At 43.3% G+C, this 18,891-nt stretch overlaps 1 protein-coding gene across 3 annotated transcripts in view; it reads left to right on the top strand.

The window, feature by feature from the left end:
• Positions 1-17,425, top strand: part of RABGAP1 (RAB GTPase activating protein 1) — a 60,517-nt gene extending 43,092 nt beyond the window's left edge. For all 3 annotated transcript variants that reach the window (XM_030231547.2, XM_050980853.1, XM_030231548.2), the window contains 13 exons: positions 262-375; positions 1,094-1,168; positions 3,338-3,463; positions 4,389-4,532; positions 6,080-6,121; positions 6,446-6,574; positions 9,166-9,258; positions 10,212-10,322; positions 13,013-13,117; positions 13,590-13,673; positions 14,485-14,556; positions 15,040-15,237; positions 16,047-17,425. In XM_030231547.2, coding sequence (XP_030087407.1) covers positions 262-375; positions 1,094-1,168; positions 3,338-3,463; positions 4,389-4,532; positions 6,080-6,121; positions 6,446-6,574; positions 9,166-9,258; positions 10,212-10,322; positions 13,013-13,117; positions 13,590-13,673; positions 14,485-14,556; positions 15,040-15,237; positions 16,047-16,169 — 1,416 coding nt within the window. In that variant the 3' untranslated portion in view covers positions 16,170-17,425. The remainder of the gene's footprint in view (positions 1-261; positions 376-1,093; positions 1,169-3,337; positions 3,464-4,388; positions 4,533-6,079; positions 6,122-6,445; positions 6,575-9,165; positions 9,259-10,211; positions 10,323-13,012; positions 13,118-13,589; positions 13,674-14,484; positions 14,557-15,039; positions 15,238-16,046) is intronic.
• The last annotated feature ends 1,466 nt before the right edge of the window (positions 17,426-18,891 follow it).

Genomic DNA, 18,891 nt, shown 5'->3' with positions numbered 1-18,891 from the left:
TTGTGCTTTCCTCCATGACACTCCCCAGGCTCATACTCATCTGTTCTCTCTAACTGAGTTCTGGGGGGATGAGGAGTGGTTCCTCAAGCTGAACCTCAGGACAGCATTTTGGGCAGCTGCTGCTTACAGCTGCCTGGGACTCCTGCAGTTGTGAGATACCAGGAGTGTGCCTGGGCAGTGCTGGCATCCAGGAATCTCTGAAGGATGGCTGCATCTGCACTGCCCTGGCTTTAATTTGCATGTTCTTTTCTTTTCTGCTAGGAGTCTCCACAAGACAGTGCCATCACCCGAGACATCAACCGAACGTTCCCTGCTCATGATTATTTCAAAGACACTGGGGGAGATGGCCAGGACTCCCTGTACAAAATATGCAAGGTATTCTCTCACTTCTTCTGGGCTGCTTTTGGTAACCTGTGTTCAGCATCATCAGCAGTGTGACTGTTGGCTGAGAAGAAGGGGGATGTGGTAGCATTGTCTGTCATGCAGACAGCCTCTGGCACCAGGCTCAGGCTCTTCCCCATGGTAGCTGTTGGGCTGTGTCTGGTTATTCACACAGGAGACCTAAAGCCCTCCCAGATTTCTCTGCACTGAAGTGTTTGGTGCAAGGACTTCACATCATTCCTGACCTGTCAGCCTGGATCAAGCTGGACAAATGATGTAACTGGAGATGAGTGTGTACCTCCATAAAGGTTATAAAGCCATAGGCATGCACTGAAGCTGATTATTAAAAGAAGGAATTAAGCAAAAATTAACAGCTCAGTGTATTCAGGTGTCTCAGCTGGAATGGTTTAAGCTTCCAGCACTTTCTTTTGAATTCCTAGGGTTTCTTCCTCTTCCTAACATCCCTGTGGGACCTATTTAGAGATAAAAGCACTCAGATAAGTGGTTGCAGCAACGTTGGTGCATTACTGGAGCCAGCCATGCCTCTGTGTATCCCAGTTTGGTTGTCATACAGGTTTTCCCTTTGTTGGAATGACAATGGCTGCACTCCATCCATGGAAATCGTGTGGAGCTCTGTTCAATGCACTGTTCTGTTTTATTTGTGTTTGTTGTCTTGAGACAGGTACCAGTAAAGTCTTGATTCCTCTTTTAGGCCTACTCTGTGTATGATGAGGAGATTGGCTACTGCCAAGGCCAGTCGTTCCTGGCTGCTGTGCTGCTGTTACATGTAAGTGGTGCCTTTACCCTCAGCTGTTTCAGACTTCAGAATTAATACTGCTCCAGTTGTCTAGAACAGACTTCTGAGCTGACAGGGCACACATCCACTTATAGGTTGGGCAGTAATAAAGTGGTTTTAAACAGCGAGGAGTACATGGTTTCAAACTTGCTGTGGTGTTTGTCAGGACTCAGCAGCGTTCACGCCCTTGTGTTCCTGTACTGGGACCCCTTCATTCAGGCTTGCACTCATGAGCAGTAGTAGGCATGGAATTTGTGTATAAGACAACACTGTAAATGTTTTTGTTGCAGGGTTTCAAGGTCAGATTTTAGCTTTTTATAAGATGTTTCTATTGGAATCAGTCAGAACTACAGCTGGTGTTTGCCATGTCCTGTGTACACAGAGGAGGATTTAGGACTTTGAAGGGATGTCAGTGCACTGGGTCTCAGTGCAGGCTGTGCTGCCTGGGGGCTGTTGTCCTGAAGGTCTTTGTGCTTCTTGCTTTGAGAGGTTAGGGAAGGATACAATAATACCTTCATATTTTTAAAAGAAACTGTATTATGCTTTTTTAATCTGAATTGCTGTTGATAGAAGTGATCTCATCAGTGTAATATCCTTTAATTGCTGGTGTGTTCAGAAGCTAAAGAGAGATTTATGGTTCTCAGGAGCAAAAGTTTTAGATCCACTCACGCTTGGGAAATACAAGAGCATTACAAATCTGTATTTGTATATTTATAGACTGTTCTGTTTCAAAGTAATGTCTGCTTTTTGTCAGTGTTTCTGTTGCAAGGGTAGTTGGAACTGCAGAGTTCCTGAGCCCAGCAGTGCTTTGAGGTTTCTATTCCCCAGCTGTTGCTGCCATCGAGGGCTGAGCATGAAGAGTTCTCTGCAGCTTTTGGTGGAAGAGGAAGTCTGGCCTTCAGGGGAGGATTTTCCATACTGTTGTAAAGTCAGGGGAGGGTACAGGAGAGATTGTAAACTCCATTCTTGTGAAACAAAAGCCAAGTGATTAATGATAACAACCTTTTAGTTCTTTGTAACTGTAATCTGAAATATTTCCTAGATGAGCAATTAATTCTTTATTTCCTCTCTGAATGAGATAGGGAAGGGCAACTCTTCCTGCTATGAGAACTGAACACTTTCACTGGAACAGATGTGCTTGCTTGTAGAATTTCATTGTCATGGGTCCCTTGCCTTGGAGAGATTCACTCTCATGACTGAGCCCTGTGTTATTCCAGAGTTCTCTCTTTAACAGTGCTTGTGGCTTCTGGGAATAATGTATGCATGTAAGGAAAAGCTAAATTTCAAATAAGTTTCTTTTCTTTTCAAGGATTCTCTTTGAAGTCAGCCTTTGGAGTGTGGCTGCTAGGGAAAATAAATAATAAAAACAAATGTTGCAGAAAAGGAAATTAAGTTTCTGCGAGTCCTTCACTACCAGTTTGGAATGTTTCAGCAAAGTTTTCTGTTTTAATAAACTCCATCTGCAGATTAATAATAGAATACTTGAGATGGATGTTCTGTTCTTTATAGAAACCAGCAATTGACCTGAAGTCAGACTTTACTACAGAAATATTAAAACTGAATTTTACGGGTAGGGAAAAATGTCAAAACACTGATGAGCTTTGAGTTTTCCTTCAGTTTTTGGCAGAAAAGGGAGATTGAACCTTCCCAAACTGGTGCTGAGTTGTGAGGTGTGGAACTTCTGTAAACAGTTACTGGTCTCTCTTATTCATGTCATCTAATAAATAAACATCAAATGTAATAATGTCATTGAAAAAGGGAAATATATAGTTAAGAATAAGGGAAACATCCTGTTTAACATCCTTTAGTAATACTGCTTCAGCCTTTTTTTATGTGGGTGACAAAGGGTTTGGTTGCTCAAAATCTGTAAGATTCAGATTCTGATGAGTTCTGGAGCAAAGACACAGGGGAACTGCTTTGGTTTTCATGTCTGGAAGATGTATTTTTAGTTGAGTGATTGAGAGGTGGTTTATTCCACTGAAATGTCATTTGCCACAGTAAAGCTCATTTTGTGTGGTAATACTCTTGTTTGCACTTAAACTGGATAGAAAAGTAGTGGTACTTCATTCTTTCACTCAGAGGGAGAAGGGGGGTCCAGGCAGATGACCTGATGTGAAAGGTTTTAATGCTGGGTGCTAAATCCACTGTCCTGTCTCACAGATGCCTGAGGAGCAAGCTTTCAGTGTTCTGGTCAAAATCATGTTTGATTATGGACTCAGGGAACTTTTCAAACAGAACTTTGAAGATTTGCACTGCAAGTTCTATCAGTTGGAGCGCCTCATGCAGGTGGGGGCTCACCTGGGGGGTGAACAGACCTGAGCCTGCAGCTCAGCCCTGGCTGTTTCTCGTGGCATGAGTGGTGTTTGTGAGCTGTGGGGAGGGTCAGTGGTGTTTGTGAGCTCTGGGGAGGGTCAGGGGTGTTTGTGAGCTGTGGGGAGGGTCAGGGGTGTTTGTGAGCTGTGGGGAGGGTCAGGGGTGTTTGTGAGCTCTGGGGAGGGTCAGGGGTGTTTGTGAGCTGTGGGGAGGGTCAGGGGTGTTTGTGAGCTCTGGGGAGGGTCAGGGGTGTTTGTGAGCTCTGGGGAGGGTCAGGGGTGTTTGTGAGCTCTGGGGAGGGTCCGGGGTGTTTGTGAGCTCTGGGGAGGGTCAGGGGTGTTTGTGAGCTCTGGGGAGGGTCAGGGGTGTTTGTGAGCTCTGGGGAGGGTCAGGGGTGTTTGTGAGCTCTGGGGAGGGTCAGGGGTGTTTGTGAGCTCTGGGGAGGGTCAGTGGTGTTTGTGAGCTCTGGGGAGGGTCAGTGGTGTTTGTGAGCTCTGGGGAGGGTCAGGGGTGTTTGTGAGCTCTGGGGAGGGTCAGGGGTGTTTGTGAGCTGTGAGCAAGGATGGAGAGCAAGGACCATCCCAGGTGTTCTAGCAGAGGTTCCAGGAGCAGTGTGGTGCTGCTGAAGGCAGATGTGCCTGACAGCTGGAGTGGCTCTGGTGTCAGAGCCACTGCTGGGCCCTGCTGAGGCAAATCCCAGGCTCCTGCTGGGTATCCACCCCAGGAGAAGCCTTTGGCACCCTTAGGAGGCTCCCAGGGCCGTTCCTGTCACACGTGGTGGATGCAGGACCCTTCACTGATGGTCACTTTACCAGCTTCCTTCTGTAGCTTGGGGTTCAGCTACAGTTCCAAAATAGCCTAAATTAACTTCCAGTGCTTCTGTGTGTTTTACTTCTAGGAATACATTCCTGATCTGTATAACCACTTTCTGGACATCAGCCTTGAAGCACACATGTATGCTTCCCAGTGGTTCCTGACCCTCTTCACTGCTAAATTCCCTCTCTACATGGTCTTCCATATTATTGACTTACTCCTATGTGAGGTATGTGTTATAACTGGAGACTTGCACAGCTCCCAGCTTTTGACAGTTTGTCACTAGCTTGGTTCATGTCCTTGTTACTATCTGTTCTCTCAGAGCAAGGCGTGTGATATTTTTATGTGGAAGTGTTACATTTCTGCAATGATAAAAATTCTCAGCTTTTTAAAGAAACAAATTAAGAATCAATAGCTGTATAAAAGGTTAGAATCTCCTATCCCCTGTGGCACTGGTGAGGAGACTCTGCAGCCTGATGAGAGCTGATTTACAAATATGTAGGTTCCTCTTTTCTGGAGTCATGTAATACACAATGATGACTTTTATTTTTCCTATCATAATATTGCATGGAGGCCACTGTGTATAAAATGGCCCAGCTGACTCTCATGCTGGTAATCTAACAAGCTTGAAGCTCTTTCTCCTGGAAAACTTGAAGTCTCCCTATATTTCACATTTAGAGATCAGAGCTCTTTGTGTTGAGACTCTGTAATCACAGATAGAGCAGTGCCTGTAGTGCTGTGTGGGTAAGCAGTGTAATTACAGTCAGCACTTATTGCCATCAGTGAACAAATCCCATTTTGTACTCAAGCATCCTTGAGTTATTTAATGATTTGCTGGGTAACTTCATGCATCCATTCTTCTTGGATCTGCCCTTGTTCCTGTGAAGTGGCTGATTTCCTGCCTTCCCTTTGCTGAAGGCTTTCAGCATTCACAAACCTCCTGGTCAGTGGTTTTGCCCTTTCCTTGTGTCTGCTGCTTGCTTTGTCCATGTGCCAGTGGAATAGAAAGCAGCAGATGGTATGGAGAAAATCAGTTCTGTTTGTTTAGAAACACATTTTCATTTCATAAACAGTAAATGTGTTCACAGAGAAGTTTAAAGGGGTTTTTCATCATTTGAAAGTAATGGTGAAAGAATAACTTGGTGGGAAGAAGAAAAGAAGGATCTTGAAATAAGATGAGCAATGTGTCATGGTTATGAGTGGGACCCCTGAAGAAGGTGTGAGCTACTCCTGACTGCAGAACTGTTTGTATTTAATTTAATTGGACAGTATGAATAGAACTCTTCTAAAGAGTAGAGGCAGAATAGATGAGATGCTGTGGGACTCTATCCTAAAGTGAGTCACTTTCTTTTTCATTGCATGAATTATCCCAGTTTGTGAAGACCAGAATTTAATACATTGGTGTATACATTACTGCATTTCAATCAGTGATTTTAGAAATTGCTGTATGAAAATTAAATTATCTTGAGCTGACCAACTACTCATTAAGAAATAAAATAAAGTGCACAACATAATTTTAGAGTTTCAGACTGCTAAGGGGGCAGTAAAACCAGTGTTGATTGTTTGCTCTCTATAATGACTCTCCAGTAAAGATATTTTGCTAGTTGTTTGCAAAGTTGTTCATGTGCCTTTGATTTATATAGCACCTGGTTACACATGTATCCTGGTTCTCCTTTTCACAGAAACTAGACAAACAACAAAACCCACCAAAAAAAATCCTATCCAAGCTTGTAAATACTGAGAGATTAAATTATTTTGTCATTCTTTTCTTTCCAGGGAATAAGTGTTATCTTCAACGTTGCACTGGGATTGTTAAAAGTGAGTATACAGTGTTGCACCATGGTTTGTGCATCTTCATGCACCATATAAAAATTAAGATGCCTGTTACAAAAACATGTTTTTTTTGAGAAGCTAACAACTGCCTGTGGCACACGTGCTGTAATCTGGCATGTCCTGTGCTGCACAGTGCTTTTTTGGGGGGTGGAATAGAAGGTTGCAGAAATAGAAACAAACACTCTCTGCTGAAGGTTAAGAAGCAGCAGTGTTACTGCAGCTTTCCAAAGCTGTTGTGGCTTTATTGTTTCTGGGATTCAATAACTGGAAAAAATTGGCTTTTCCTGATGATTTTTCCCTTGTCTCCAGACTACCAAGGATGATTTGTTGCTGACTGACTTTGAAGGGGCTTTAAAGTTCTTCCGAGTGCAGCTGCCCAAGCGGTACCGCTCCGAGGAGAACGCCAAGAAGCTGATGGAGCTGGCCTGCAACATGAAGGTGAGCCTGGAGGGACTGCTGCAGCCCTGCCTGGGAGCAGCTCCTGCCTCCAGCTCCAAGGGCAAATGCAGCTTTATTGGCTGTAAGCATGGCGATTAATTTTGAGCCAAATACACTGACGTGGTTCAAAGTGTCCTTTTTCCTTAAATTCCCTAGAGGAATTCTTTGTAGTGTCAGTTTGGAAGTACACAACCTCCCTGGTGTGTTAACATTCCAGGCATTTTGTGATCCAGGTGTAGTAGCAGTGTGGATACCAGTTTTCTGCACAGAATTCAAACATATCTTGTGTGAAACTAATGTAGAAATTACAGAATAATCAAGAATAAAGCTATTTTATCTCTCTAATCATTTAGCATTAGCCACAGATTAAATGTTCCACATGCATCTGGTTCACATCATCCTAATGAGTGCATTTGCCTTTTATGTTTCCAAATAACAACTTGTTCTTCTTCCCACTCTGCTAAAATTCCCAGTGTTCCCAGTGCTGTGTGGAGTGGCACAGGCAGGCTCTGAGTGGACATGTCAAGGCTGCCCGTGGTGTCCTGGGGTGCTTTGGGGCATTAAAGGGGTGGCTGGGGAGGAAGCACTGCTGGGCTTGGCTCAGAACACTTCTGTATCACCTCCTTGATGGGAGTGCTGCACATAATTGCTTTCCTTGACCTAAAAGAGAAGTCCTTTGCTGTCAGTAGAGATCTCCAGCTCTGCATTTGAAAGTGTTTCTTTGAGCAGAAAAGGGCCTGATATCAAAATAAATAATTTATAGGAAGGGAGAAGTAGCCTGGCTAAGGCATTGTGATTAGAGCAGCATTCTGCTAAAAAGGAGGTCAGGAAGTCATCAGCTGGAGACAGCACCAGATCCTTAAAGTCACTCCTCAGTGTTGCCATCAAGTCATAGAATCACAGAATGGTTTGGGTTGGAAGGGACCTTAAAGCCCATCTCATTCCACCCCTGCCATGGGCAGGAACATCTTCCACTATCCCAGGCTGCTCCAAGCCACATCCAGCCTGGCCTTGGGCACTGCCAGGGATGGAGAGTTCACCTCTCTGGGCAACAGATGTTAGCAGAGCTGCTCCTGCCTCCTGAAAAAATGTGGTGGGACATCCGTGTTCATTTCTGCAAATGCAGAATCCTTGCTGACGTCCCCAGGCCTCCAGTGCTCAGAATTTATGACAATGACAAATCTGCTCAAGATCACCTAAAAAAGGCAAAACTGGCTTAATGCACTTGAACAGCAGAAGATGAAAATACCGTGGTAGTGGTGTGCCTGCCTTCCTTTCCTCTGGCATGGTGGATGCCTCATTTGTCAGGATCTGACTTTACATTGTAGGAGGTTTGGGGTGTGAAACCCCCACATCCGGGCAGTTTGAGCAGGGGCAGAGCAGTGAAATAATCTCCTCGAGTTACAGGCTCCATTGTCAGTGAAGGGTTAATTCTCTAGGTGGGTGTCTGGGGTGCAGGAATACCTCCTGCAGTTTTGGTGTGGTTGGACCGACCCCAGGTAATGGCTGGGGAGAGGCGTTTCTGGGCTGCCCTCACTAGAGGGAGCTTGGCCACCGCGTTCTGCAGCTCCTTCCCAGGAAGGTGGTTAGTGAGGAAAGCAGACTTCAGGGAAACCAAACCCGTTTTCCATTCTGCCTGTCATGTGTGCATGTAAAATTCAACCTGTTTCTCAGAAAGGGGTTTTTAAAGAGGAAATCCTAGCTATAGCTTTTAAATTTATTTGGTTTACTGAGATAAAAATGTTTCGGTGCAACTTTTAATGCCAGAGATTTCATTTAGGTGCATAATGTCTTGCATGTGAAATGCTCACAGTGATCTTGGTGTGGTGTTGCTAAACCATTCTGGCACAGATGACACCAGGAAAATGCTGATCAGGATCTGTTACAGCTTCCCTTGTGTTCCCTGTCCCTGCAGTACTTGAACTCTGGGCACAAAATACTGAATTCAGATCACCTTTCTGTCCTTTCTCACAGAAGGGGAGTTGGGGCCTGTGAGAGTGGCTTTGCTGGTGCTGTGTGGGTCAGAGCAGGGACAGAGCACTTGTGCTCGGGGGTGCTGCTGCTTGCCCAGACACCTCGGCACCTCGGGCAGGGGCTGTTTTCTGCTGGGCTTGAGTGACACTGGCAGAAATGTCAGCTGAGCCTGCACTTGCCCTTTCAGCATTTACAGTCTCATGTAAAGTAAACCAAATGCTTCTGTGTGATGATAAATGTTACAGCTGAGGAAGCAGCTGAAGAAGGCTCAGCATCAGGCCAGTCCTAAAATGAACCACATCTCCTGGGGTTCTGTTGTGCTGAAGCTCTGCAGAGTGTGGAGCACCAGGGAGCTGTGCAGCACCAGGGGGGAGCTCAGGCAGGATGCTCTGGGTGCCTTTTGAAACTTTCCCTGCATCCCACAGGAAGAGGCTGCTGTTCTATTGAGTGGAACTGTTTTTGACCACACCTGAAGGTTTGGCACTCAGAGCTGTGTGAAGCCAGGAGCTGTGCTTTGTAGGAGCCAGGACTTGCCTGGAGCTTGTTCCATAACCCTGTGTGTTTTGTGTTCTTTTATTGATGTTCTGGGCAGGAACTAATGGGCTGCTTTAATTTAGATTAGCCAGAAGAAGCTGAAGAAGTATGAAAAGGAATATCATACCATGAGAGAGCAGCAGGCTCAACAGGAGGATCCTATAGAAAGATTTGAGGTAATGCTTTACCTTCTCCAGTCTGGTTTAACAAAAAGGAAGTTGCTACTTTTGACTCTTTTTGAACTGGTTTTGTTTTCTGACCAGTTTGGATGCAAGAGGGAAATCAGCTCGGTGAATGTGAACGGAATGTCTCTCTATTGGCAATGATGATCAGGATGGGGTTGTTGTGAGCCCAGCTGTGCAAGAAAAGGAATAGTATGAACTTTTATTTGGGCTTATAGAACTGGTTCAGTAGAGCCTGTTTAACGTGCTGATTGTACCACAAGCCATGAAGAGAAAGGAAATGCCTGACTGATTCTAACTCTGCCTTCCATGTTTATACTCCCCCTTTTACTCCTCTTTCTAATTTCAAATGATGTATACTGCAGTAAGCATGTAATTTTATAAATAGTTTATTTATCAAACAAACGTAATACAGGGATAAAATACACGTCAAGTTATGTATGCATACACATACCACAATAATTCACACAGAGACATAGATACAATAAATACATGTATTTTAATCAGAGAAGTAAACTTTCTTTAGTATCCATCTGTGTGCTGGGAGCTGTAACAGGAGAGAGAAAATAGAGTATTTTTTTCCAGGATTCTCCTCTCTTACCTGTTCCTAGCATGCAAATTTAATTTTGAACCAAGAAAAGCAGTACTTGTAGGAAACTCCTGGCAAGGTATTGATGGCACAATGATACCCCTACTACTGCAGGCTTCAGAAACGTTTCTGTAGCTCAACAAGTAATGGCTGAGCAGAGTTATTTGTACCTGGTGTCTTCTCAAGGCTAATCCTGTATTTATTTTACATTTGCACTGTGGCTGGAGCTTTGTCCCGGGGAATTTCATGCAGGTAGAGTTGTCTTTGCAGACTGGAGGTGCAAGGTGGGCGTTTGTGTGTGGGAGCAGGGAGCCGTGTGTGGCACTCCCTGGCAGCCCCTGTCTGTCTGTGCCCACAGCGTGAGAACCGGCGCCTGCAGGAGGCCAACATGAGACTGGAGCAGGAGAACGACGACCTCGCCCATGAGCTGGTCACCAGCAAGATTGCACTGAGGAAGGACTTGGACAATGTAAGTCGTGTCCTCAGGCTGTCTAGGGCAGACAAGGGCTCACTCCTTGTTCCTTCTCTCGCTGGAGAGGAGAGACATGGAGTGCTTTTTTTGTGTGGGACAGGATTCCTTCCTCCACATCCCTACTGCACCCTGCCAAGGTAGAGGCCTGTGACAGAGGTCCATGGGAAACAGGAGTGCTGGCTGAAATACCCATTATTCTGAAAAGCATTCAGAGTGACTGGAGGGAAAGGAGAGCCTGTACTTGAGTAGTTGCTTTCTTCTCTCTAAGCAAGTCTGGCAGGAGCTGTGTCAAGTCTTTGAACCATCACAGAAATCATACCATGGATGCTAGCTTGTGTTTTCCTGGGATTTTTATGAATGCAATTTCACAGCAGACAGGCTTTGCAAAGTGCCTGATAAACTTGAAAGTCTGAGTCTGTCTGGCTCTGCATGGATCAGGTTCTCAGGTACCTCAGGCAACTCTGAAAATGTTGTTGTGGTTTCCATTTGGCTTGTTGGAATCTGCCTGTGTGAACTCCTCATCCTGGGCTGTTTCCAGATCAGTAGAGCTCTCAGGAGGAAGATTCAGGTTTGCTTTGTCTTACAGCAGTTTTTTCAGCTTGCTGGCCCACTCCCTTCTTTACATATTCAGTTGTGGGAGATTTTATTAGGATATGCTTTTTCTTTTTTTCCAGGACAAGCAGAGACAGAAAGGTACTGGCATTTCTAGCACAGGGGAGGCTACAGCACATTTGGTCTGTCTGCTTGGGGAGCTGAGGGGAAGAGTTCAAGTGCTCATGTTTTGCCATTCATGTTCTGTACCAGGATAAGTGCATTTCTGAAATCTCAAAGGAAAGTGACTTCTGAAAGTTGCCCAGTGCAGGAGCTGACAGGCTTTCAAATGTTTCATTGCATCTGCCTCAGACAATTTAAGGTTTCCCACGGTCTCCTGGAAACTTGCTGTTGGAAAACTATTCGCAGTAAATGTTGATGCCACTGGGTGAAGGTTGCTTTAATGAGGTTTGGTTCAGGACTTTTGAGTTTATTACATCTCCTGTTCCTAGGTGTTAAAATGGGGATCATAGAAGAATGTTCTAGAAGCAGGATTTCCCCACACATTGGTACGTTCACTTCCTCTTACCTGGGCTTTTTCCCTTCATTAGTGAAGCTTCCAGAAGCTTCACACTGGTGAGAGCCCAGCAGTGGCACTCAGGAGGTGAACTCCAGCAAAAATTGTCCTGAAGAAGCTTTTTTTATCAGTTTTAAACTGTTGTTTGTGGCTGCTTGAGCCTGTATGAGACACACTTATATTTTTCCATTGTTTTTTTTAATGGAGAGCTGGGAGAGGAACAAAATTAGGCAAAATTGGTATGCTTAATTTGATATATAATAGTCTTGTACTCAAATGTGGCAAATGATGTTGGCAGCATTTGGGTTATCCCCTGGGAGGAGATAGGTAGGTTTGATCCTACTTCAGGATGTGATTAATTCTTCTAATTGGATCCTGAAGTGATAAGTTTCATTGTGCCAGCCTGAGGTCCTGAAAGGAAAGTACCAAAGGACATTGTTTAACACACCTTTTCTGATACCTACATGGCATGTCTGAAATCTGCAACCCAAGAGATCAAAACAAAGCATTTGGAAATACAAGAATTTCCTTAATATCCTTTCACTAGGCCAGAAAATAGGCTTCGTTTTTCTACTGTTGTTGGGCTCCTACATCCCAGTGTTCTTTAACTTTCAGTTTAAACCCCATTTGTAATGAAAAGATGTCCTCTTTGCCTTTGCCGTCTGTTTTAAAGGATCAGCAGGACTTTAAGGGACTAAAATTCACTTTTTGGTTTTCTTCCTTTGAAGGGAATTGGTACAGCTACTTTCTGAAGATTTTATATATCAGTTGAGTTATTGATCTATTTTTATGTAGAATCCATACACCTATTAGGAAGGGCTGTGTTGTGTGTATGAGACAGGAAAAGATGTCTTAACTTTGCAGAGTTTTAGTGGTTTATAAAGAGCTTGAAATTTTTCAACAATATATTTTTATGTTTTAAAAACTGCAGTAAAAAGGGGTTGTTGATTTCTGGTGGGACATTTCTTTCCCTTAAGGAGGAAGGAGAGAGGTGCCTGACTTATGTTTGCTTTGGTAGCTCAGTTTTTCATGCAGTATTTTCTGGGGTGGTATTACATCCATTGGGATGTTTCATAGAGTTCTGGGGGCTTTTTAAACGTTCTAGAGGCATTTTTCATTAATTGTGTTTTCATTGCAAGGTTGAATGTTTGCAAATTAAACTTAGGTCTGAGCTGGTTATAGTCTTTTATTGATCTTGCACATTGTGAGCTGTTCTGTGCCTTTGGTTGTCTTCAGAATGTATTGGTCAACTTCCAGACTGGACAAGAAAATGAAACTTATTTCTGGTATTGGATTTCTTTGGAGCAATCCCTACTCCAGTTTTGCTAAAATGAATCACTGAATTCAAGAGGCATTTTAGAGGGCTGGAGTATAGTGGTACATGCCATTAATTTTGATGTTTTGCTGCTTTGCTGTTGCAGATGGGAAGTTTTAGAAAAATAATTTTCATAATAAAGTTTTATTGTTTTTAATAGCAATGAACCAAACCTTAATAAAGACTGGAATGGCTGCACTCTTGGCTCTGTCCTGGTGGAGGCACAGCAGGGGAGCTCTGCTCAGCCTCCACTCTGTGTTTCAGGCAGAGGAGAAGGCAGATGCCCTCAATAAGGAGCTGCTAATGACCAAACAGAAGCTGATTGATGCAGAAGAAGAAAAGAGGCGCCTGGAGGAAGAATCTGCTCAGGTTGGGGCATTTCTGTCATTCTTGCTGTTCTGTACAGTACAGAAATGATAAAAATAAAAAGTGACAAGTGTGGGAACGGCTTAATGTTCTAAGTCATGTTTGTCCCTCTTCTGTGGTGTAAAGGACGTCAGCAGAGCAGAATTTGGCATTTTCCTGCCAGGTGCTTCCTAGGGTGGGGAATTTTTAACGTGAAATCACAGTCTCACAGCCTGTGCCAGATGCTGCACAGAGAGGCAGTGCAGGACTTCAGCTGTCAGCACTTCTTGAATCCCTCCTTTCCTTGGCTAGCCCACTGCTCTGGCAGTGATGGCCACCAAAGCCTGGCTTTACCCTGGAGCATGGAGCTGAGCTGGACTCTGGATCCCTGGGTAGAGCAGAGCAGTGAGGTTAAGGAAAAGGAAGAAATAGCACCTGGGTATTTTTCAGACTACACCAATATAAACCCTTTTTTTCTTTTTTTCTCCCCCTACAGCTGAAGGAAATGTGTCGTAGGGAACTAGACAAGGCAGAGTCAGAGATCAAAAAGAACAGCTCTATTATTGGTGACTACAAACAGGTAAGTACAACTTTGTGATGATGTGGTTTGCTATCAAAGCACAGGACTTCTGGGTAATTTAGTAGATTTCTGGAAATCAATGTCATCTGTGCCATGCATTTGAGGACACAATTTAGCTGTTCTAAATGGGAAGCCTGTGGCTGGTTTTGCATTTTCTTTGGCTGAGATCCTGAAGTGGTCAGTCCTGTTTGCCCCTGATGTGGGGATTTGTAGATCAGCCGTCACCACAGCCTCAGTTACAAAGACAAACCTTGTTCAAATGGGCTCTTGGATATCAAAGGTTCACTTCATGCCAAATAAAACTTCTCTCTCATCTTTGCTTTGTCAATCAAATGCACCTCAGAAATAAAAAAAAAAAAAAAGCCTTTTTCCTTTCAGGGCTTTGCTTTGGCATTCCAGCTCCTGATCAGAAGGTATCAAGGGAGCAAATTCATGTATCTCTTTAGAAGGCCCATATCAGGTCTCAGGGAATGAATTAGGGTTTTTTAACTACTCTGTCTTGCCTGTTCTTTTTTCCCAAAGGCAACAAAAGGTCATGCTATTCCTAACCTTTTCTGGCTCCTTTAGCAAGGCCAAACTGTTAATAACTTGTGTTGGAACTGCACCTTTTCCTGTGGGGATAGAAGAATATGTAGAGAATGGGAAAATGTACAATGAGACAGCTTAATGCCGCATCCCAATTTTTCTAGCTTTCTAAGGGTCCTTAGACTATCCATGTTAATATTGCAGCAGCATTTATTTGTGCTTTAGCATTCATTTGGGAGAGAATTTACATTTATAAATGGTCTGGTAACATAATTTTGCTTGTCAGATTTGTTCCCAGCTGAGTGAGCGACTGGAAAAGCAACAAACAGCAAATAAAGCTGAAATTGAGAAAATACGGGTAAGAGACCAGATAGATCCAGAGTCTGTAATGTTTTGATCCCTTAGCAAAATCATAGCAGCAAACACACAATTTATTTCATTACTAAAATGGTGGCTGAGAGTCCCCATAGATGAAAGAGAAGATTGTAAGGGGGAGATCTGGGAGAAAAGGTGAGTCCTCTTGTGCCGTAGTGGTTACATGCTAATGTTGATGCTGGGGGGTTTTTTTTTGAGGGGTCTTTTTTTCCTGGAAGAGATTCTCTGACTGTCTTTTTCCTTAAAGTAACAGTGGGAGGGACAGAGCCCATTATTGTAGCAAAACAACACAGCAGTGTTTCCAAAGCCGTGAGTGTGGGGCTGGCAGGAGCTCCTGCCTGGCTGTGCCTCCCCAGAAGTTCCCATGAGTGGTTCCTCTGGTGGGGAGCTGCTCTCCCAGAGCAGAGGCAGGATCAGGCTTTGCTCACAGCCCAGCAGGTCGCTCACAGCCAGGTGTTTACTTCAGCAAAAGGTGGATGACTGCGAGCACTGCCGCGAGTTCTTCAATAAGGAGGGCCGTGTGAAGGTGGCCAGCACTGCCAAGGATGGTTCAGACGAGGACACGGATGAGGAGAAGGAAACACTGAAAAACCAGCTGAGGGAAATGGAGCTTGAGCTGGCCCAGACCAAGCTGCAGCTTGTGGAGGCGGAATGTAAAATACAGGTAATGCTCTGGGAGTTTGTTTTGTAGTCTGTACAGCGTGTCTGCATTCCTAGAAAAATGTGAGTGTGAGCTGCAGAGGGATTGGAATGGATCCTGTTGGTTGAAACCATAACCTGCTATTTCCTGCATGGGTTATTTAACCAAACACTGCGTCTGAAACTTGCTGTATGCAGACGATATAATTGAAATTGCATGAACTGTATTTAGCAGCCACTACAGCTTCCAGACATCTGCCTGTCTGCAGTGCAGTGCTGGCTGCCTGATCGCCTGCAACTGCTTGGAAGGAGCCCAAGCTCTGACAGAGTACTGAATCATGCATGTCTTTATCTCACAATCAGTGCTAAATGAAGAAGTAACATTGACAAATGTTAGACATGTTTCTTAAAACACGATTGCAAAGCGCTCCAGGTACCTGAAGTATTTCTGTAAAATATGACAACATTGTGCTTTTAGCCTAAAACAGATATGTCAGTGCAGCTTGTTCACAGAAAGGTAAAAATTACTTTGTAGGAAGTCCACTTCCTGTGGGAATAGCTCCTCCTCAGATGGAAGACAATTAGAGAGTTTGGATGTACTGAAGAAAGTGGAATGTTTCACTAAGGGCAACGACACAAGTCTTGTTTTGCTTTTCAAAGCTTTTTTTTTTCTTCTTTGTCAGCTTATTGTGCTGCTTTTAATTTATGTAAGACTTGTTTAACTTCTGAAGTGGCCAAGAGTTTGTAGATGTTCTAGAGCCTTCTAGCTTTAACTCCTATAATCTTGTGCTGTGAATATGTAACAAATGAAGGAAATTACTCTTCTGTTTGCAGGATTTGGAGCACCATTTGGGTCTGGCCCTGAATGAAGTACAAGCTGCAAAGAAAACGTGGTTCAACAGAACAATAAGCTCTATAAAAACAGTGACTGGAGTCCAAGGAAAAGAGACTTGTTGAAAAGCAGTTCTGTCAAACACACCTTCTTAACACCTTTTGTTGCCTTCCTTGGCCAGATGTTTAATTCTGTGACATGAGAGGACCAGAATGTAAATATAATAGAAACACAGCATGTCAGGATTTCAATAGGTCAGTGATACAGAGGATGGAAACACAAGAGAGGTTTTATTGCTAGACATGGGATGTTCATACTACTGATATTTAACAGGTGATGTAGCTAGATTGAAGCTCTTCCGAGAAACACTCCATTCTGCGTCTGGCTGGAGGCTTTTCACAGACTAGGTACGAGAACTTACCAAACCCTAATTGTTAAGTTTACATATGATAGGTTTTTTTACAGTTATAACCTTTTTTAATATTTTATTTGAAAGGAAAAGTGTCACTAACAAAGTTAAAAAAGAAAAAAAGAAAAAAAAAGGAAAAAATGCAACAAAAAATTACAAGTTTATCAAGAACTACATCAGTGCCAGAAAGCAGTCCCCAGAGGTAGGAAATGGAGAGTAGGAGGTGACATGTTTTGCTTTATGAATGGGGATGATTTCAGCATTCCTGTCGAGCAACCCCACTTTGTTTTAGTAGATGCAGCATCCATCTCTCTGTGTTTGGCATTTCTTTCTGTTACTAATCAATTCTATGCAACTCTGGGCTTTTTTGGCATGAGCTGCCAAACCAATTTGCCACCGGAGGCTGGGAGACTTGTCCAAGCGCTAGACAAGAACAATCGGAATTGTGGGCAAATTTCCGTTTCACTTGTGTCATATTGTTTGCTCCACATATCAACAGCGTTCAAATCCCCAGCACCAGGACTGCTGATAACATGAATTATGTGGATGGTCTGACATTCAATGGAGTCTGTCTGGGTTTTGTCAGGTTTCTGTTTTGTTTTTGTTTGTTTGTTTTTACCCGGCTGTAGCAGGCCTTCTGCGGGGCTCCGACAGAGCTCCCAGGTTTTAGTTTTGCACATAGGTATGAATGGGACAAAGAAACAATAAACTGAGATATATCTGAGGCAAATACCACAGCGTGAGTGTAGCTGCGAGCATCTCTAGCTGTCCAACTCGCTTCCTGGTAGCATTCTGAGGTGGTGTAGGTCATTTGTCACGCTCGATGCAGTTGCACTGGTAGGTGCTAAACGTGCTTGGAGTTCTCATTCCTTGGATTGTATTGAGTTCTCACCAGAAAGCTGTAGAATGGAGTTTTGCACCTTGTAATTTTTTTAATTTATAATGGTTTGTGTTATGCTGAAGTATCTATTGCATCAGTGGATAAATTTTGTGTGCAGTGTGAGTATAAGCTGGTAACAATATGAGGCACTGGTTTGTATATAAAGATATTTGGTTTATTTTGTATTTCTAACTTTTTCTTGTTTACTGTACTAATGCTAGCTAATGTACTCTGTAACTACAGGATAGAACATGCTATGTCCAAGCTTTTTTCCTTAACTGCATACATTATCTCTATTGTTTAATACCAAAAAAAAACTTACTGTAACTCCATCAATATTAGATGCGTGGACATTGTGGTAGCATAGTTGCAGTGTGTATACTTTATGAATTGAAATATAAACTAGTAAAATTGTATAACTATTTTGTTGTTTCATTTCATTTGAACTGAAAATTATTAAATATTTTGCAATATAAAGCTAATTTTCTTCTTAAAGTAGAAGCAGTAGCATCTGCAGGCTTCTCCAAGACTGAAACCACAGTCATGCTGCAAAGGGCTTTGCTAAAAAAGACTGCATGTTCTGAGTGCTGCCAACACTGGTTTTATATAATAAAATCTACGGTTTGCTTTGAAAAAAGAAACTGCAAAAGTGACCTTGTGCAGCTTGAAACTTGTGACTCAGTATTTCTCAAACATATCCAATTTAGAACATTTTTTTTTCCCATGGCCCTCCAAATTCTGCTTGAATCTGCAAAATAAATGTAGACTATCTCTGCTTATCACCATCAGTAACAAATTCTGTGGGGTCAAGCGTGGTTCATGTCATCTTCAGCAGGGTTTTGTAGCCGTGGCTGAGCCCGCACGACTTCAGGGCTGCAGTAATTGGGTCACAGCAGCTCTGCTCCCCAGCCCTGTGCTCTGCAGAGATGGCCAGGAGAACAAATACATTCTTGTCACCAAAACCACCAGAGGTGGCTCGGAAAGCAGCCCTGCTCTAGGAGGCTGCAGTGGTGTCACCTTCCCAGCCATATTTTGCTTTAAGAGAATGGCATCATATGGCTGTGTGTGGTCTCTGCTGCTTGGTCTTCCCAGAGGTACATCCCTTGCTAAGGTCAGCTCTGCAGTTTCTCAATAATTACAACCTTTAGAGAAAGTTCAAAGGTAAGTAGGGGACAGGAGGAAGCAACCCAAGAACCCTTCATCCACTTGTCTTTCTCAAAGCGACTGGGAAATAGTGTAATAATGCATTTTCCTCCAAAAATTGAGGTACTTAAAGGAAGAGAAAAAGCTGCTTGATTGTTCAGATGTCTTCCACTCTCTAAATAAACATTATCTTCAAATTCTATGCAGCATATACTCCTCTTTTAGTATGGATGCAGAACATGCATAATTGTTTCACAGCATTTCATCCAAAACACTTTATAGTCAGTTTCCAGTCATGGATTATTTTACATGCCTACCTGAAGGTTTTTGGTGCTCAGACATAAATATTAACAATGTATTTCACATCCAACTCCATCTAAAATATCCACAGCTAACTAAGAAAAATGGATCCAGT

Source organism: Serinus canaria, chromosome 17, assembly GCF_022539315.1.
Source record: "Serinus canaria isolate serCan28SL12 chromosome 17, serCan2020, whole genome shotgun sequence".
Taxonomy (NCBI): Eukaryota; Metazoa; Chordata; class Aves; order Passeriformes; family Fringillidae; genus Serinus; species Serinus canaria.
Note: the sequence above shows the minus strand (reverse complement) of the source record. Positions and strands in the feature narration are given on the sequence as shown.